Source organism: Neomonachus schauinslandi, chromosome 4 (assembly GCF_002201575.2).
Source record: "Neomonachus schauinslandi chromosome 4, ASM220157v2, whole genome shotgun sequence".
In the NCBI taxonomy this organism is placed as follows: domain Eukaryota; kingdom Metazoa; phylum Chordata; class Mammalia; order Carnivora; family Phocidae; genus Neomonachus; species Neomonachus schauinslandi.
Window position 1 is genome coordinate 139,918,047 of NC_058406.1, and position 16,792 is coordinate 139,934,838.

Consider the following 16,792-nt stretch of genomic DNA (forward strand, 5'->3'; position numbering starts at 1 on the left):
CCCCTTCTTTTAGTGTATTGAAAGACTTGCATGTTTTGAGGAAATGACTCTAATTTAGAGTGAAGAATCTTGGTTGGAGGATTTTTTGGGGAGAGAGATGTCTGTGCCTTCTGTGTCACTCCAGTGGTGTTGAACTTAGAGCAGTTTGAAACAGAGAAGGATGGGAGTAAGTTTTGCCAAGACCTTGAGTATAGCACTTTAGGCATAACATTGAATACTCCGTTTTATGTTGCCAGTCCTTAAATACAGTATTTTCCTTTGAGTCTCTCTTGCTGTTCTTCAGGTATTAATTGAAGACTCTAGGGCACCTGGGTAGCTTAGTAAGTTAAGCATCCGATTCTTGATTTCAGCTCAGGTCATGATCTCAAGATTGTGAGATGGATCAAGCCCTGCGTCAGGCTCCATGTTGGGCCTGGAGCCTGCTTAAGATTTTTTTCGGGCGCCTGGGTGGCTCAGTTGGTTAAGCGACTGCCTTCGGCTCAGGTCATGATCCTGGAGTCCCGGGATCAAGTCCCACATCGGGCTCCCTGCTTAGCGGGGGGTCTGCTTCCCCCTCTGCCCTCTTCCCTCTCGTGCTCTCTGTCTCTCATTCTCTCTCTCTCAAATAAATAAATAAAATCTTTAAAAAAAAAAAAGATTTTTTTCTCTCTCCCCCCTTCTCCCTCCCCCACCCTCTCTCTCTTTCTAAAAAAAAGAAAAAATTAGTTGAAGACTCTATTTCAAATACTCTACTTCTGCTGCAGCATTTATCATTTCATATTTCAGTGATTTATTCACATGACTATTTATGTTACTATTCTTTCATAGTAGAAGCCTACATTAGCTTATGATGATATCTTTAACATGTGGTACAGGTATGGCATGGAGTGGGCAGGGCATTCCCCTTTCTCAGACCCACAGTATTCATAGGTAACAGACTATAGAGGTGATCTTGATAAGTTGTTATTACTGCTTGGTAGTCAGGACTCTACCCTGAAAATTTGTACTCCTCATTTGAATTAGTAGTTGCAAAAATTATTTAAAATTAATTGATTAGCCTAAATTAAACAGGTCTTCCTCCAAATCGGGTAAATCTGATATAAAATTCACTTTGTGAAGGATTATGATTAACTTCTCCAATGACATTTTGAAATTAATGTTTTTATTTGAAAAAGCAAATACTTCCCTTTTTTTGGAAACCAACTTTCCTGGTAAAGCATTTTTTTTTTAAATTAAAGTTTATATAATTTTCAATAGGCAAGTATGAAACACTACCTGGCAGAGAGGTTCATAGGTATGTTGAATCTGAAAATACTTAGCTTTCTCTTGACATTTGATGCAATTCAGTATTAAATTCAAATGGTTGGCAAGGATGTGAAGAAATTGGAACCCTTATTACCCTGCTGGTGGGAGTGTAAAATGGTACCGCCACTTTGGAAAACAGTCTGGCATTATTCAACTGAGTTACCATATGACCCAACAGTTCCACTCCTCGGTGTATGCCAAGAGAAGTGAAAACATATGTCCACACAAAAACTTGTGCACAGATGTTGAGCAGTATTATGCACAATAGACAAAAAGTAGAAACAACCCAGATCTCTATCAACTGATGAATCAATAAATAAAAAGTATACCCATACCAGTGGAAATATTATTTGTCAGTAAAAGGGATGAAGTACTGATACATGCTACAACATGGATGAACCTTGAAAGCATGCTGAGTGAAAGAAGCCAGTCACAAAAGACCATATGTTGTGTGAATCCATTTCTATGAAACGTCTAGAATAGGCAGATCTATAGAGACAGAGAGTAATTGGTAGTTGCCTAGGGCTGAGGGGGGGGAGCAACTAAGAGGAAATATGGTGACTGTGTGGGGTTTCTTTTTGGGGTGATGAATATGTTTTTAAAGTTTCTTGTGGTGAGGGACGCCTGGGTGGCTCAGTCCTGGGATCAAGTCCCGCATCAGGCTCCTTGCTCAGTGGGGAGTCTGCTTCCCCCTCTGCCTGCCACTCCCCCTGCTTGTGTGGTCTCTTTCTCGCCGACAAATAAATTAAAAATCTTTAAAAATAAATAAGTAAATAAATAAAGTTGCTTGTGGTGATGGTTGCACAACTGTGAGTATATTAAAACCATTGAACTGTACAGATTAAATGGGTGAATTGCGTGGTATATGAATTATATTTCAGTAAAACTTAAAAATTCAAATGGTTCTCAGGCATTATCAGTAGTTCTTTTGTATTGTTTCTTCATTCGCCAGTGAAGAGTTTGAGTTGCCTAAGAAGCACAGTTCCATTTTTTTAAAAAGATTTTATTTATTTATTAGAGAGAGAGAGAGAGAGCAAGAGAGGGAGAAGCAAACTCCCCGCTGAGCAGGGAACCCGACTTGGGGCTCGATCCTGGGACTCCAGGATCATGACCTGAGCCGAAAGCAGACGCTCAGTTGACTGAGCCACCCAGGCTCCCCCACAGTTCCATTTTTATTGATTTATTGCTCAAAGTACTACTTTTTGTCTGTATATATTCACTAGTGATTATCATGTTTCTGTTAGTTTCTAGTGCCAAACTAAAAAGAAAAAAGAACTGGTTTGGAACAGCAATATATACAGAAGTAGTTGTAGATGGAGAAATTAAGAAAACAGCAAAATCCAGTAGTTCTTCTAATCCAAAATGGGATGAACAGCTAACCGTGTAAGTACCTTGTATAGAAAATGCAAAATTTCCAAAAGGAGGCGTATGCTTCTTAGAATGCTTTTGTGGTTGTTCTGTTGTTGTAGTTGTAGGATAATGTCAAAGTAAGTAGTGTTATTTTGCAATGTGAATAGACAGTTTTAAGTATGAAAAGATTTTTGGTTAATTTGTTTTCTTTAGAGAGGAAGCATAGTAATTCTTGCTTTTTGCTTTATTAACTGAATTATTCCATACAGCTGTATTTTCTGTTATTGTCTTGTAAAAATAAATAAGGCAGAAAATCACTGTTAATTTTGTCCTTTCTGAAACATAATGTTATAAATTTGTGTACAGTAAAATTATTATAAATAACACCAACAGTTCTCTTAAATATTTAGGAGTTTGTTCAAATAGAACTAGTGTTACTGTGAAATCTCAACAAGACTCTTTATCTATTGCTGGTGTTTTGGTTTGGTAATTACAAGAATTCTTATCTAGTTATTAAAGTCCTATGTACTTGAAGGGAAGTAATTGTTTTTATTTATAATTCAGATAATTTACTGTTCAACACAATATTTTTTCTCAAAACTGAATTCATGGCTTTTTAAAAATTATTGAAGTAAATGTATACTCCTGTATTTTTGTTATAATTTTACCCTTACAGAAATGTGACCCCACAGACTACATTGGAATTTCGAGTTTGGAGTCATTATACTTTAAAAGCTGATGCTTTATTAGGAAGAGCAACAATAGATCTGAAACAAGCTCTGTTAATACACAATAGAAAATGTAAGTTGTTCTAATCTTTGTTTCTTTAGAAATTTATTTTAGATACTTTTCAAAGTGTCCTGCCATCCAAAAGCAAAAATAGTTTTGTATTTACAAAAGAGAACTTTAGTTATTGCCTGTGATTGCTTTTAAGTTTGTGGTCCTGTATGAAATAGGAAATACATACTCTGGCCTTTCTCCATCTAACAGATTTACAAAATGATCTCAGTCACGCATGAGTACTCTGTTATCAGTGATCATCAGTGATTTATTATTTACTTATTATATACTTTAAAACTTGAAAAAATGATAATCGGAGCCTACTCTAATTTGGTTGATAATTTGTATAAAATAAATTCTAACTCTTAAATTTTCTAATTATATAACTAGTTCATTAAGAAAATATAGAGAATATACAAAATTACAGAGGAAAATAATTTGTAATTCTGCTATCCCAGGATAACAACTCCTAATAACTTGGTCTCTTGTCTCTTTCCTGTTCATAGATATAAACATATTTTTTTCTTTGTATCTACTGGTTTATCCCTTGCTTTTTTTCATTTAACAATTAATATGAAGATGTTTCCATGATATTACATTTTTCTAGCCTGGGTAAGATGGTTTAAGCTTCAGTTATTTGTAAATCTCCTGTCATTGTATGCAAAAATCGGGGGTATACCTATTTTTATAATTCTGGGGTGAGAGTTCATTGTTTTTAGCAAATTTTCAAAATATTATGTGATCCAGAGATTAAAAGCCAGAGTTCTAGCTTATGATTCAACTAATCTCATATTATTTGACATTTAGGCAGTTTCACTCAAGCCAGTGCCTGTGTTTATCTTATTTCCTTAGAAATTTTCTCATTCCTAAAAGATATGCTGAGTTAAGGTTAAAATGCTAATGTTTTAAATAGTAAGTTGATTTTTAAAAATTTTTTTTCTGTTTTTAACAAAAGTCCACTTACAACTTAAAAATCTGTTTTTGATGTAGTTTTTTTGTACATATGGAGTTATGGGTCAAGAAAATGTGAAAGCCATACTAATTTTTATGTACACAGATTTTTTAAAAATACATTCTTTTGAAGCAGTGAAAGTTTAATTCTCTGCTATGCCATGGCTTTGTTCATGTAATTCATCTTGGTTATAGATATGAGGTCTTATAAGCATATAATACCTCTCCTGGTCTGATGGTGGCTGTATTTCTACTTTTTCTTGGCTATATAGCATTATTGGTGTAAATACATAATACCTCAGTTAACTTCTGTTATTTCAGAATTAAATGTTTGGTTTAGCCAGTTTATATGCTGTTTCTGCACTGGATTAAGCATTTGCATGAGACCCCTTTTTTTATAAAAGTATAGTTGACACAAAATATTACATTAATTTTAGGTGTACATATAGTGATTTAACAAGTCTATACACCATGCTGTACTCACCACAAGTGTGTTACCATCAATCACCATGCAATGCTATTATAATACCACTGGCTATTATTCCCCGTGCCGTACCTTTTTGCCTTGCCTTATTCATTCCATAACTGGGAGCCTGTGCCTCCCACTCTCCTTCACTCATTTTTGCCCATCCCCATCCCTTCCCCTCTGGCAACCATCAGTTTGTTCTCTGTATTTGTGGGTCTGTTTCTCCTTTTTTTATTTGTTTTGCGTAAGTGAAATCATATGATGTTTCTTTCTTTGACTTGTTTCACTTAGCATACTAACCTGTAGGTCTATCCATGTTGTCGCAGATGGCAAGATCTCATTCTTTTTTATAGCTGAGTAATATTCTGTTGTTTATATACATTTTCTTTATCCATTCATTTGTTGATGGACACGGGTTGTTTCCGTATCTTGGCTGTTGCAAATAATACTTCAGTAAACATAAGGGTGCATGTATCTTTTTGAGTTAATGTTTTTGTTTTCTTTGGCTAAATGCCCAGTAGTAGAATTATTGGATCATATGGTAATTCTATTTTTAATTTTTTGAGGAACCTCCATACTGTTTTCCACAGCGGCTGCATCAGTTTATATTCCCACAGCAGTACACAAGGGTTCCTCTTTCTCCACATCCTTGCAACACTTGTTATTTCTTGTTGTTTTTGAAGCCATTTGACAGGGCTGAGGTGATAGCTCATTGCGGTTTCGCTTTGTAGTTCCCTGATGACTAGTGATATTGAGCATCTTTACATATGTCTATTGGCTCTCTGTACATTTTCTTTGGAAAAATGCCTATTTAGGTCCTCTGCCCATTTTAAATCAGATTATTTGGGTTTTTTAGGTGTTGAGTTGTATAAGTTAATGTGTATTGGATATCAATCCCTCATTGGATATATCATTTGCAAATATCTTCTCCCATTTGGTAGATTGTTTTGTTGACTGTTTCTTTGCTATGCAAAAGCTTTTTATTTTGGTGGTAATCCCAATAGTTTACTTTTGCTTTTGTTTCCTTTGCCTAGAAAAATATTGCTAAGGCCAGCGTCAAAGCAATTATTGCCTATGTTTTCTTCTGGGAGTTTTATGGTCTCAGGTCTCACATTTAGGTCTTTAATTCATTTTGAGTTTATTTTTGTGTGTGGTGTAAGAAAGTAGTTCAGTTTCATTCTTATGCATATAGTAGTCCAGTTTTTCCAGCACCATTTATTGAAGAGACTGTCTTTTCCCCTGTACATTCTTGCCTCCTTGGTCATAGATTTAATTAATTGACCATATAAGAATGGGTTTATTTCTGGGCTCTCTGTTCTGTTCCATTGATCTCTGTGTCTGTTTTTGTGCCAGAACCATACTGTTTTGATTATAGATTTGTAGTATATCTTGAAGTCTGTGATTATGGTACCTCTGCTTTGTTCTTCTTTTTCAAGATTTCTTTGGCTGTTTGGGGTCTTTTGTGGTTCCATACAAATTTTAGGGATATTTGTTTTAGTTCTGTGAAAATACTATTGATATTTTGATAGAGATTGTATTAAATCTGTAGATTGCTTTGGGTAGTATGGATATTTTAACAATATTAATTCTTCCAATCCATGAGCATGGTATATCTTTCCATTTGTGTCATCTTCAATTCTTTCATCAGTGTTTTATAGTTTTCACAGTATCAGTCTTTTTACCTCCTTGGTTAAGTTTATTCCTAGATATTTTATTATTTTGGTGCAATTGTAAATGGAATTGTTTTCCTAATGTCTCTGCTACTTCATTATTAGTGCATAGAAGTGCAACGGATTTCTGTATAATAGTTTCATATCCTACAACTTTACTGCATTCATTTACTAGTTCTGATAGTTTTTTGGTGGAGTCTTTAGGGTTTTCTGTGTGTAGTATCATGTCATCTGCACATAGTGACAATTTAGCTTCTTACCATTTTGGATACCTTTTCTTTCTTTTCCTTTTTTTCCTTGTCTGATTGCTGTAGCAAGGATTTTAAATACTATATTGAATAGAAGTGTCAAGAGTGGACATCCTTGTCTTGTTCCTGATCTTACTGGAAAAGCTCTCAGTTTTTCACCATTGAGTATGATGTCAGGTGGATTTTTCATATATGGCGTTTATTATATTGAGGTATGTTCCCTCTAAACCCACTTTGTTTAGTTTTTATTAATGTATGTTGAATTTTGTCATATGCTTTTTCTACATCTATTGAGATGATCATATGATTTTTATGTTTCATTTTGTTAATGTGGTGTATCACATTGATTGATTTGTGAATATTGAACCATCCCTACATACCTGGAATAAATCCCACTTGATAGTGGTGAATGATCCTTTTAATGTTTTTTTGAATGCAGTTTGCTAATATTTTGTTGAGGATTTTTGCATCTGTGTTCATCAGGGATATTGGCCTGTTATTTTCTTTTTTCATAGTGTCTTTGGTTTTGGTATGAGGGTAATTCTAGCCTTGTGGAATGAATTTGGAAGTTTTCCCTCCTCTTCTGTTTTTTGGAGTAGTTTGAGGAGAATAGGTATTAACTCTTCTTTAAATGTTTGGTAGAGTTCACCTATTAATCCATCTGGTTCTTGACTTTGGTTTTTGGGAGTTTTTTGATTACCTATTCAGTTTCGCTACTAGTAATTGCTTTGTTCTGATTTCCTGTTTCTTCCTGATTCAGTTTTGGAAGATTGTGTTTCTAGGAATTTAACCATTTCTTCTAGGTTGTCTAATTTGTTGACATACAATTTTTTTAGTAGTCCCTTATAATCCTATGTATTTTTGTGGTGGTGTTTGTTACTTCTCTTCCATTTGTGATTTTACTCTTTTTTTCCCCCGATGAGGCTGGCAATTTTGTTTTATCTTTTCAAAGAACCAGCACTTGGTTTTATTGATCTTTTTTGTTTTTGTTTTGTTCTTTTAGTCTCTATTTTAATGTATTTCTGCTCTAATTTTATTATTTTCTTTCTTCTACTAACTTTGTAGTCTGTTTGTTACTCTTTTTCTAGCTCCTTTAAGTGTAAAGATAGATGGTTTATTTGAGATTTTTCTTGCTTCTTGAGGGGCCTGTATTGCTATAAATTTCCCTTCTAGAACTGCTTTTGTTGTATCCCAGAACTTGGGACTGACTGTTCTGTTTTCATTTTCATTTGTCTCCCTGTATTATTTGATTTCCTCTTTGATTTCTTCATTGAGCCATTGGGTGGTTGTATAGTAGCATGTTGCTTAGCCTCCACGGTTTTTTTGTTTTGTTTCAGGTTTGTTTTCTTGTTTGTTTGTTTTTGTAATTGATTTCTAGTTTTGTACAATTGTTAAAAAGGTGCATGATATGGCTTTGGTCTTATTAAATTTATTGAGGCTTGTTTTGTGGCCTAACATGATCTATCCTGGAGAATGTTCCATATACACTTGAAAAGAATGTATATTATGTTACTTTTGGATAGAATTTTCTGTATATATCTGTTCAGTCCTTTAGAATTGATGGACTAATGTGTCCTTCGAATACTGTTTTCTTACTGGTTTTCTGCCTGGATGATCGACCCATTGATGTAAATGGGGTATTAAAGTTCCCTACTATAACTGTATTACTATCCGTTTTTCCCTTATGTTTGTTAATATTTGCTTTATGTATTTGGCTGTCCAGTTTTGGGTGCATAGGTATTTATAGTAGTTATATACTTTTGTTGGATTGTTCCCTTTATCATTATGTAATGTCCTTCTTTGCCTCTTTCACACACTTTGTTTTAAAGTCTGTTTTGTCTGATAATAAGCACTGCTACCTTGGCTTTTTCTTTCACTTCCATTTGCATGGAATATTTTTTTTCATCCTTTCACTTTGTCTGCACATGTCTTTAGGTCTGAAGTAAGTCTCTTCAGCAGCATATAGATGAGTTGTTTTTAATCCATTCTGTCACCCTATTTCTTTTGATTGGAATACTTAGGCCATTTACATTTAAAGCAATTATTGATAGGTATGTTCTTATTGCCATTTTGTTAATTGTTTTCTGATTGTTTTTATAGTTTTTCTCTGTTCCTTTCTTCTCTAGCTCTCTTTCTTTGTGATTGATGACTTTCTTTAGGTTATGCTTGGCTTTCTTCCTCTCAATTTTTTGTGTAGCTATTAGTTTTTGGGTTTGTGGTTACTGTGAAGTTCATATATAAGATCTTAAGTATATAGCAGTCTGTATATTAAATTGATGGTCACTTATGTTCAAACACATTCTAAAAGAACTTTTTAAATCCTCGCCTCCATGTTTTATGTATATATTGTCATAATTTTCTTACTTGTAATTATGGTCTTGTCTTTTCCATTTAAAGAAGTCCCTTTAACATTTCTTATTAGGCCAGTTCAGTGGTGATAAACTCTTTAACTTTTATCTGGGAAACCCTTCTATTCTGATTAATAACCTTGCCAGGTACAGTATTCTTGTTTGTAGGGTTTTTTTTCTTTCAGCACTTTGAATATATCATGCCACTCTCTTCTGGTCTGCAAAATTTCTTCTGAAAAATCATCTGATAACCTTGTGGTTTTCTTGCATACATTACTAGTTGCTTCTCTCTTTCTGCTTTTAAATTTTTTTGTTTATCTTTGATATGTTAATTATTATGTTGTGGTGCAGACCCTCTTGGGTCATCTTCTTTGGAACTCTCTGTGCTTCCTGAACATTGATGTCTATTTCCTTCCCCAGGTTAGGGAAGTTTTCAGCTATTATTTCTCAAATGAGTTTTCTGTCCCTTTCTCCCCTTCTCCTGGGACCTGTAATGTAAATGTTTGTTTGCTTGATGTTGTCCAAGAGATCCCATAACTTATCCTCATTTTCAAACAATTCTTTTCTTTTTGCTTTTTAGCGTGGGTGCTATTACCCTTCCTTCCATATCACTGATTCATTCTTCTGCATTATCTAATCTGTTTATTCTCCCTAGTGTAGTGTTTTTGTTTTTTGTATTCTTCAACCCAGATTATTTTCTATGTCTTTGTTGAAGTTTTCAGTAAGTTCATCCACTTTTCTCCCCAATCCAGTGAACATTTTTTTTTTTTTTGGAGAGAGCACAAGAGGGGGTAGGGTCAGAGGGAGAAGCAGACTCCCTGCCAAGCAGGGAGCCCGATGCGGGATTCGATCCCGGGACTCCAGGATCATGACCTGAGCTGAAGGCAGTCACTTAACCAACTGAGCCACCCAGGCGCCCTCCAGTGAACATCTTTATGACCATTATTTTGAACTCGTTATTGGGTAGATCGGTTGTTTCCATTTCATTTAGTTTTTTTCTGATGTTTATTCTCATTCTTTTTTAGAGCATATTCCTTTGTCTCCTCATTTTGCTGACTTTGTTTTTTTCTGTGAATTAGGCAATACAGCTGCCTCTCCTGAACTTGAAGGAGTGGTCTTATGTTTGGCTGTGCGTGGCACCTCTTTTTTCGTACACATAATTATTTCTCATAACTCACAACCCAGAGATAATTACTACTAACAGTTTGGTGAATTTTGTTTGTGTGTATTTAACAATTGGGACTTTATTCAGTTTTATATTCAGCTTAGCTCTCTTAATATTATGTGCATTTCCCTGTATCATTCAGTGGTATTCTTTTCAAGCTAGTTTAGTAATTTCATATTTTATCATATACTGTAATTTATTTAATCATGCTTCTGTCATTGCTATCTAGATTGTTTCCAATTTTGTTATATTAGACTGTATTGAACCTTCATATAAGGATTATAATTATCCTTCCTACAAATATTGTGATATTTATCTGCCAAAATAATTTTGTAGGAAGGTCAGAATGTCAGTATTCCTTGAAAGGAAACTTGTATAAATTGTATAAACTTGAAGTTATCTCTTATAATTTAATTGAGCAGAATATGCTCAGAGGAAAAATAAAATTTTGTAAACATTCATATATTTCTGAAGTTGACAGCTTCAGAAATGCTAGTAGTAGTATCCTATACACCCTAGGCAGTCCATCATTTATTATTTTTTTTTTAATAATTGAAAGGTATATTAGTTTGCCAGGGCTGCCATACCCAAATACCAAAGACTGGGTGTCTTAAATAACAGAAGCGTACTTTCTCACAATTCTGGCAGCTAGAAGGCTGAAATCGAGGTGTCAACAGGGTTGGTTTCTTCTGAGGACGTCTCTCTTTTTGGCTTACAGATGGCCATCTTCTTTTATCTTCACATTGTCCTCCCTCTGTGCATGTGCCTGTATCAGAATTTCCTCCTCTTAAAGGACACCAGTCATTATTGGATGAGAGGCACCTCATTTTAATTTAATTACCTTTTTTTTTTTTTAAAGGAAGTTCAGCTTTAGTCTTCCTTTTTTTTTTTTTTAAAGATTTTATTTATTTATTTGAGAGAGAGAATGAGATAGAGAGAGAGAGCATGGGGGGGGAGGGTCAGAGGGAGAAGCAGACTCCCCACTGAGCAGGGAGCCCGATGTGGGACTCGATCCCAGGACTCCAGGATCATGACCTGAGCCGAAGGCAGTCGCTTAACCAACTGAGCCACCCAGGCGCCCTAATTACCTTTTTAAAGATGCTATTTCCAAATAGAGTCAGCTTCTGAGATACCAGGGGTTAGGACTTAAACATACGAATTTGTGGGGGCAGAGCATAACTCAGTCTATAACAGAAGTTAAGTAAATTAATTTTTAAAGTTAAAGCTTGTGAATCATAGTGCTTTCAAGGTAAAAGAACCCTATGGGCATTAATCCCAATGACTCATTTTATTTATTAAGTAACTTTTAATGTAGGTGGTTTGCTCAAGAACAGAAGTTTTGACTAGAACACTGGTTTTCTGATCCTTAGCTTTTAATTTTCATTAGAATAATAGAAAGTTAATGTAGTTCTAGATAGCCTTGTAGAATTTAAAAATACACTCATAATTGATAAAACTCTTGGGTGTCTTTGGTTTAGCCTGTTGGCTTGGCACTTGGACATTGTCCCTCTTCAAATTTATGAGACTAATTTCTTCCTGTACTTAAGGCCCTGACATTTTCTTCTCATAAATTCATGTTTTTCTGTCCCTTCTGCTGATATATTTGAGGTAAGAGTGGAGGCTTAATTCATTTGAATACGTATATCTCCCAATTTCGAAGATACTTACTTCTTTGGCCTTCGTGGTATAATATGAGTTGTTACAGCCGTAAATAAAACCCACAACTAAACCAACCTAAAATCATCTTATATTTTCCCCCAAAATATCCAACAGCAGCTTACTAGGGAAATTCTTTAATTTCTTCACATTTAAATCCCAGCAAGCCTTCTAGTCCTTAACCTTCATTTTTTTTTTCTTGTCATAACCTAGTTGGATAATGACCATAGCTTTTGCTCATGCAATCCTCTGATAGATATATTGTCTCAGAAGTTATGTAGGCTTAAGCCCTCATTTGCACTCCAACCTTTAGTTATGTTTTCAGATCACTTGAATGCCATTCTAAATTATGGAAGTTATCTAATTGGCTCTGCAGAGATAAATGGTATGTCCTCAGCCTTGGATACTGATGTCTGAGATCTCTCAATCCCACTATTTCTTTTTTTTTTTTAAAGATTTTATTTATTCATTCATGAGAGACAGAGAGAGAGAGAGAGAGACAGAGGCAGAGGGAGAAGCAGGCTCCCCGCGGAGCAGGGAGCCCGATGCGGGACTCGATCCAGGGACTCCAGGATCATGACCTGAGCCGAAGGCAGTCGCTTAACCAACTGAGCCACCCAGGCGCCCCATCAATCCCACTATTTCTTAACTGCAAAGGAAAAATCCCTCTATTATTAAAAATAAAACCTGATAGTAGTTAAAATGGTAAGGACAGATTCTAATCAGTAATATACTCTTGCAATAAGGAAGAGGGTCCAGCTTGATCTGAACTCAACTTGTATTTGTATAGAGGTAACTGGGCATTTCAAAGGGAGAATGAGGAAGTAGAGAGGTGGGTGGGTATGGGTGGAAGCTAAGTAGAGTCAGGGAAGTGAAAAATGACAAAGGTTTTATTGGTATATAAATGTGATTAGGCCAGTTTTTTCTGCTAGTTAGAATTCTGTTCTCCCAAGTGGACTGTGAGTCCTAGGCCCTATCCTTCTAGATGATTACATTTCTGAGGAGTGGTTTTCAGGTTCTTGACAAAGACACTCCCAAGTTATAGGAGATAACATATACAGTTGACCCTTGAACAACACAGGTTTGGACGGTGTGGGTCCCCTTATATTTTTTTGAATTTTTTACACTACAATACCATAAATACATTTTCTCTTCTTTTTTTTTTTAAGATTTTATTTATTTGCGAGAGAGAGAATGAGAGACAGAGAGCATGAGAGGGAGGAGGGTCAGAGGGAGAAGCAGACTCCCCGCTGAGCAGGGAGCCCGATGCGGGACTCGATCCCGGGACTCCAGGATCATGACCTGAGCCGAAGGCAGTCGCTCAACCAACTGAGCCACCCAGGCGCCCTACATTTTCTCTTCTTTATGGTTTTCTTTTCTTTTTAAGATTTTATTTGTTTATTTAACAAAGAGATATAGTGAGAGAGGGAACCCAAGCAGGGGGAGTGGGAGAGGGAGAGCAGGCTTCCCGCTGAGCAGGGAGCCCAGTGTGGGTCTCGATCCCAGAACCCTGGGATCATGACCCAAGCTGAAGGCAGACACTTAACAACTGAGCCACCCAGGCGCCCTTCTTTATGGTTTTCTTAGTTACATTTTTCTTTTCTCTAGCTTAATTTATTGTAAGAATATAGTATATAATACATATAGCATTTTTTTTTATTTATTTATTTTAAGATTGTATTTATTTGACAGAGAGAGCACAAACAGAGGGAGAAGCAGGCTCCCTGCTGAGCAAGGAGCCCGATGTGGGACTCGATCCCAGGACCTTGGGATCATGACCCGGGCCGAAGGCAGCCGCTTAACCAACTGAGCCACCCAGGCGTCCCTACATATAGCATTTTAAATATGTGTTCACTCACTGTTTCTGTTATTAGTAAGGCTTCTGATTATCTGTAGACTATTAATAATTAAATTTGAGGGGAGTCAAAAGTTACAGGGAGGATTTTCAACTGCACTGGGAGTCAGTGCCCCTGAACCCTGCATTGAAGGGTCAACTGTACATCTCAAAATGAGAGAGGAAGGATATTTACCATTGTAAGCCCTTTTTAGAAAATGCTCTAAGATAGGGTAGTAGTCAGGGTCCTCTCACAGGTGTAGATGGAACAAACATTAAATTTTTTTTAGCAGCCCTGAATTTTGTCAGGCAGACACTTTAAGTGCGGCTACGATCATCCTTGAGTTGTTAGAACTCTGTTAGTGTGTGTTCGGGTTTTTTAATGTTGCGGGGGCAGGTAGTGGATGAGATCCACTGCTGAGCATTTGCAGTTTTTATAGGCCAAGGTTGAGGCCTAGTCAAGAAGATGGCTCAGAGGAGCCTGACTGGAGTTTAAGGAGAGAATCTTTATCACCATTCATGAAAAGTGAAAGAGTGTATAGCTAATACCCACATCAGAGTGTATATAGAACTTCATTTTGTATTTCAATTTTGAGACTAACAGAGCTATTTTAAACACCTGAGGGAAGAGTCAGATGGCTGCCACTCAAGCACTGGGGATTACACTGTTTTTTTTTATGGTGTTAGTAGAACCAAGAACTTAGCTTTTGTTGAGGAAAGCATTTTGAAATCCATTAAGTTCACTTTAAATTGAATTATGTCCCAAGTGATTTACAGTAATCAGATAATTTGAAAATTATCCCTTTACATCAAATGGTAGGGAAACACAGCTGAGAAATGTGTCATTTATGACAGAGGACAGAGCATAAGTCAAATTTAATTTTATTTAAAAACTTGCTTTAGTCTTACTTAGCTAATACTAATTTGTTTAGTTTGCTAAGTCTTAAGTTCTTTTTTTAAATTCACTTAGTATCAGCACAGACTAAAATATGTTAAAACCAAGCTTTTGAACAAATAGTATTCTCATACCCAGTGATATAAATGCATTTCTATTCTTTAGAAAGATTTTCAGGATTGAAATTACTAGGTCAGAGGGAATGAGCAGTTTGAAGCCTCCGGCTGTGCATAGCTGTCTCATTGCCTTCCTGAAACATGACTCTAATTTGTACACACAAGGAAGCATATGAGAGCGCCCATTTGTAAATATTTGCCATACTAATAGATTTTAAAAATGAAGATTGTTTTTATCAAAGCATTTCTTTAATAATTAAAAAAGCCACATTTATTGATCATTCATATTTCATCATTTGTGACTGTCTTATATTCTTTGTACATTTTTTTATTGGTTGTTCCTTGTTTTCTCATTGATTTATAAGAGCTCTTTTTTCTCCCAGTTACTCATTTGCTACTTTTTTTTTTTTTTTAAGATTTTATTTATTTATTTGACAGAGAGAGACACAGCAAGAGAGGGAACACAAGCAGGGGGAGTGGGAGAGGGAGAAGCAGGCTCCCGGCAGAGCAGGGAGCCTGATGTGGGACTCGATCCCAGGACCCTGGGATCATGACCTGAGCCAAAGGCAGTCGCTCAACCGACTGAGCCACCCAGGCGCCCTCATTTGCTACTTTTTTATTAGTTTTGGTTGATAGAAGTTTAAGATTATTCTGTCATTAAAGTTTATCCAGCTTCCATTTTTTTATGCTCAGAGAATGTTTTTCAGTCCCTATATTTCATTTATCTACTTTGTTCTTACACATTTATTACTTTATTTTTAATTTCTTTTTTAAATTCTTACTAATTTTGTTACATGCTAGGAGATGGACACTTTGTGGGTTATTGCACGTTGACTCGTAGTGTGATATAATGGAAAGACCTGGGATTTCGAACACCTGGTTATTCTTGGGACTGTTATAACTTGTAACCCAATACAAGTTTGTTTTGTTTCTAAAGTTCTGTTATAATCATACATATCTGTATGTTGGCCAGCCTCAAAAACTGCCCCAAGCATTCCTACCTTCTGGTGTTTGCACCTTGTGTGGTCCGCCCCACATTGACTCAGAGATGGTCTGTGACGGAATACGATAGAGAAGTAATGGTATGGGACCTCCAAGACTTGGTCATAAAAGACATTTCAGCATTTGCCTTGGTCTCTTGGATTATATGCTCAGAAGTTACCATTGTGAGGACTCAGGAAGCCCTGTAGAAACACCTAAATGGAGAGGAGCTGAGGCCTCTTCTCAGCTCTCAGCACCAGCTTGTTAGCTGTGTACATGAGCCACTATTTAAGAGGATTTTCTAGCCCCTCTCAAATTTCTAGCCCACAGAAACTGAGCAGTAATAAATGATTATTGTTATTTTTAGTGACTAAACTTTAGGATAATTTGTTACTTAGCAGTAGATAATATAGTGTACAAGCAGTTTTTTAAAATGGCTTCAGAATATGACTGAGTTAAATCTAAATATGTGAAACACCTTAAAAACAAGATTGTTGAAGATATTTTATTTTCTGTGGGGAAAGAAAGAGTGTATGTTTTTTGACAAATTGGTGATAGAAGGATAAATCATCTAGTCACATACCTAGCTTCAAAGAGGCTCAGATTGTTCTGTTGCCCTATTAAAACTAAGAAAGAATGTCTAAGAGGAAAGAAAAATCAGATAAAAGTTGTAAAATTATAAGTTTCCTGCGGACAGTCCTATCTTAATAACTTATTTTAAACATTTATTAAGCACCTACCTTCTGTCAGGTACTGAGGAGACATCACTAAATTAGATAGACACTATTTCTGCTCTTTTGGAGACTTCAGTTTAGTTGGGGAGGTCAGGTCCCCTCCACCTCCCAAAAAATTCTGGGGATAAGTCTGTTAAATAAGTGGGGTAATGGTAGGGAGGCTTACTTTAGGCTGGTCAGTGTTTATTCTGCTTTCTCAGTATAGTGTCTGGTACACATTAGGCATTTATATACTGAATAGATGAATATGTCTGAGTTGGTTTGTTTATACTGTTAGAATAATACTGTCATTCCCCCTTCCAGTGTACATACAT

At 35.9% G+C, this 16,792-nt stretch overlaps 1 protein-coding gene across 3 annotated transcripts in view; it reads left to right on the forward strand.

The window, feature by feature from the left end:
* The window catches only part of WWP1 (WW domain containing E3 ubiquitin protein ligase 1), a 115,346-nt gene that overhangs the window by 39,273 nt on the left and 59,281 nt on the right, over window positions 1–16,792 (forward strand). For all 3 annotated transcript variants that reach the window (XM_021688666.2, XM_021688665.2, XM_044914646.1), the window contains 2 exons: window positions 2,529–2,667; window positions 3,311–3,435. In XM_021688666.2, the coding sequence (XP_021544341.1) occupies window positions 2,529–2,667; window positions 3,311–3,435 (264 nt within the window). The remainder of the gene's footprint in view (window positions 1–2,528; window positions 2,668–3,310; window positions 3,436–16,792) is intronic.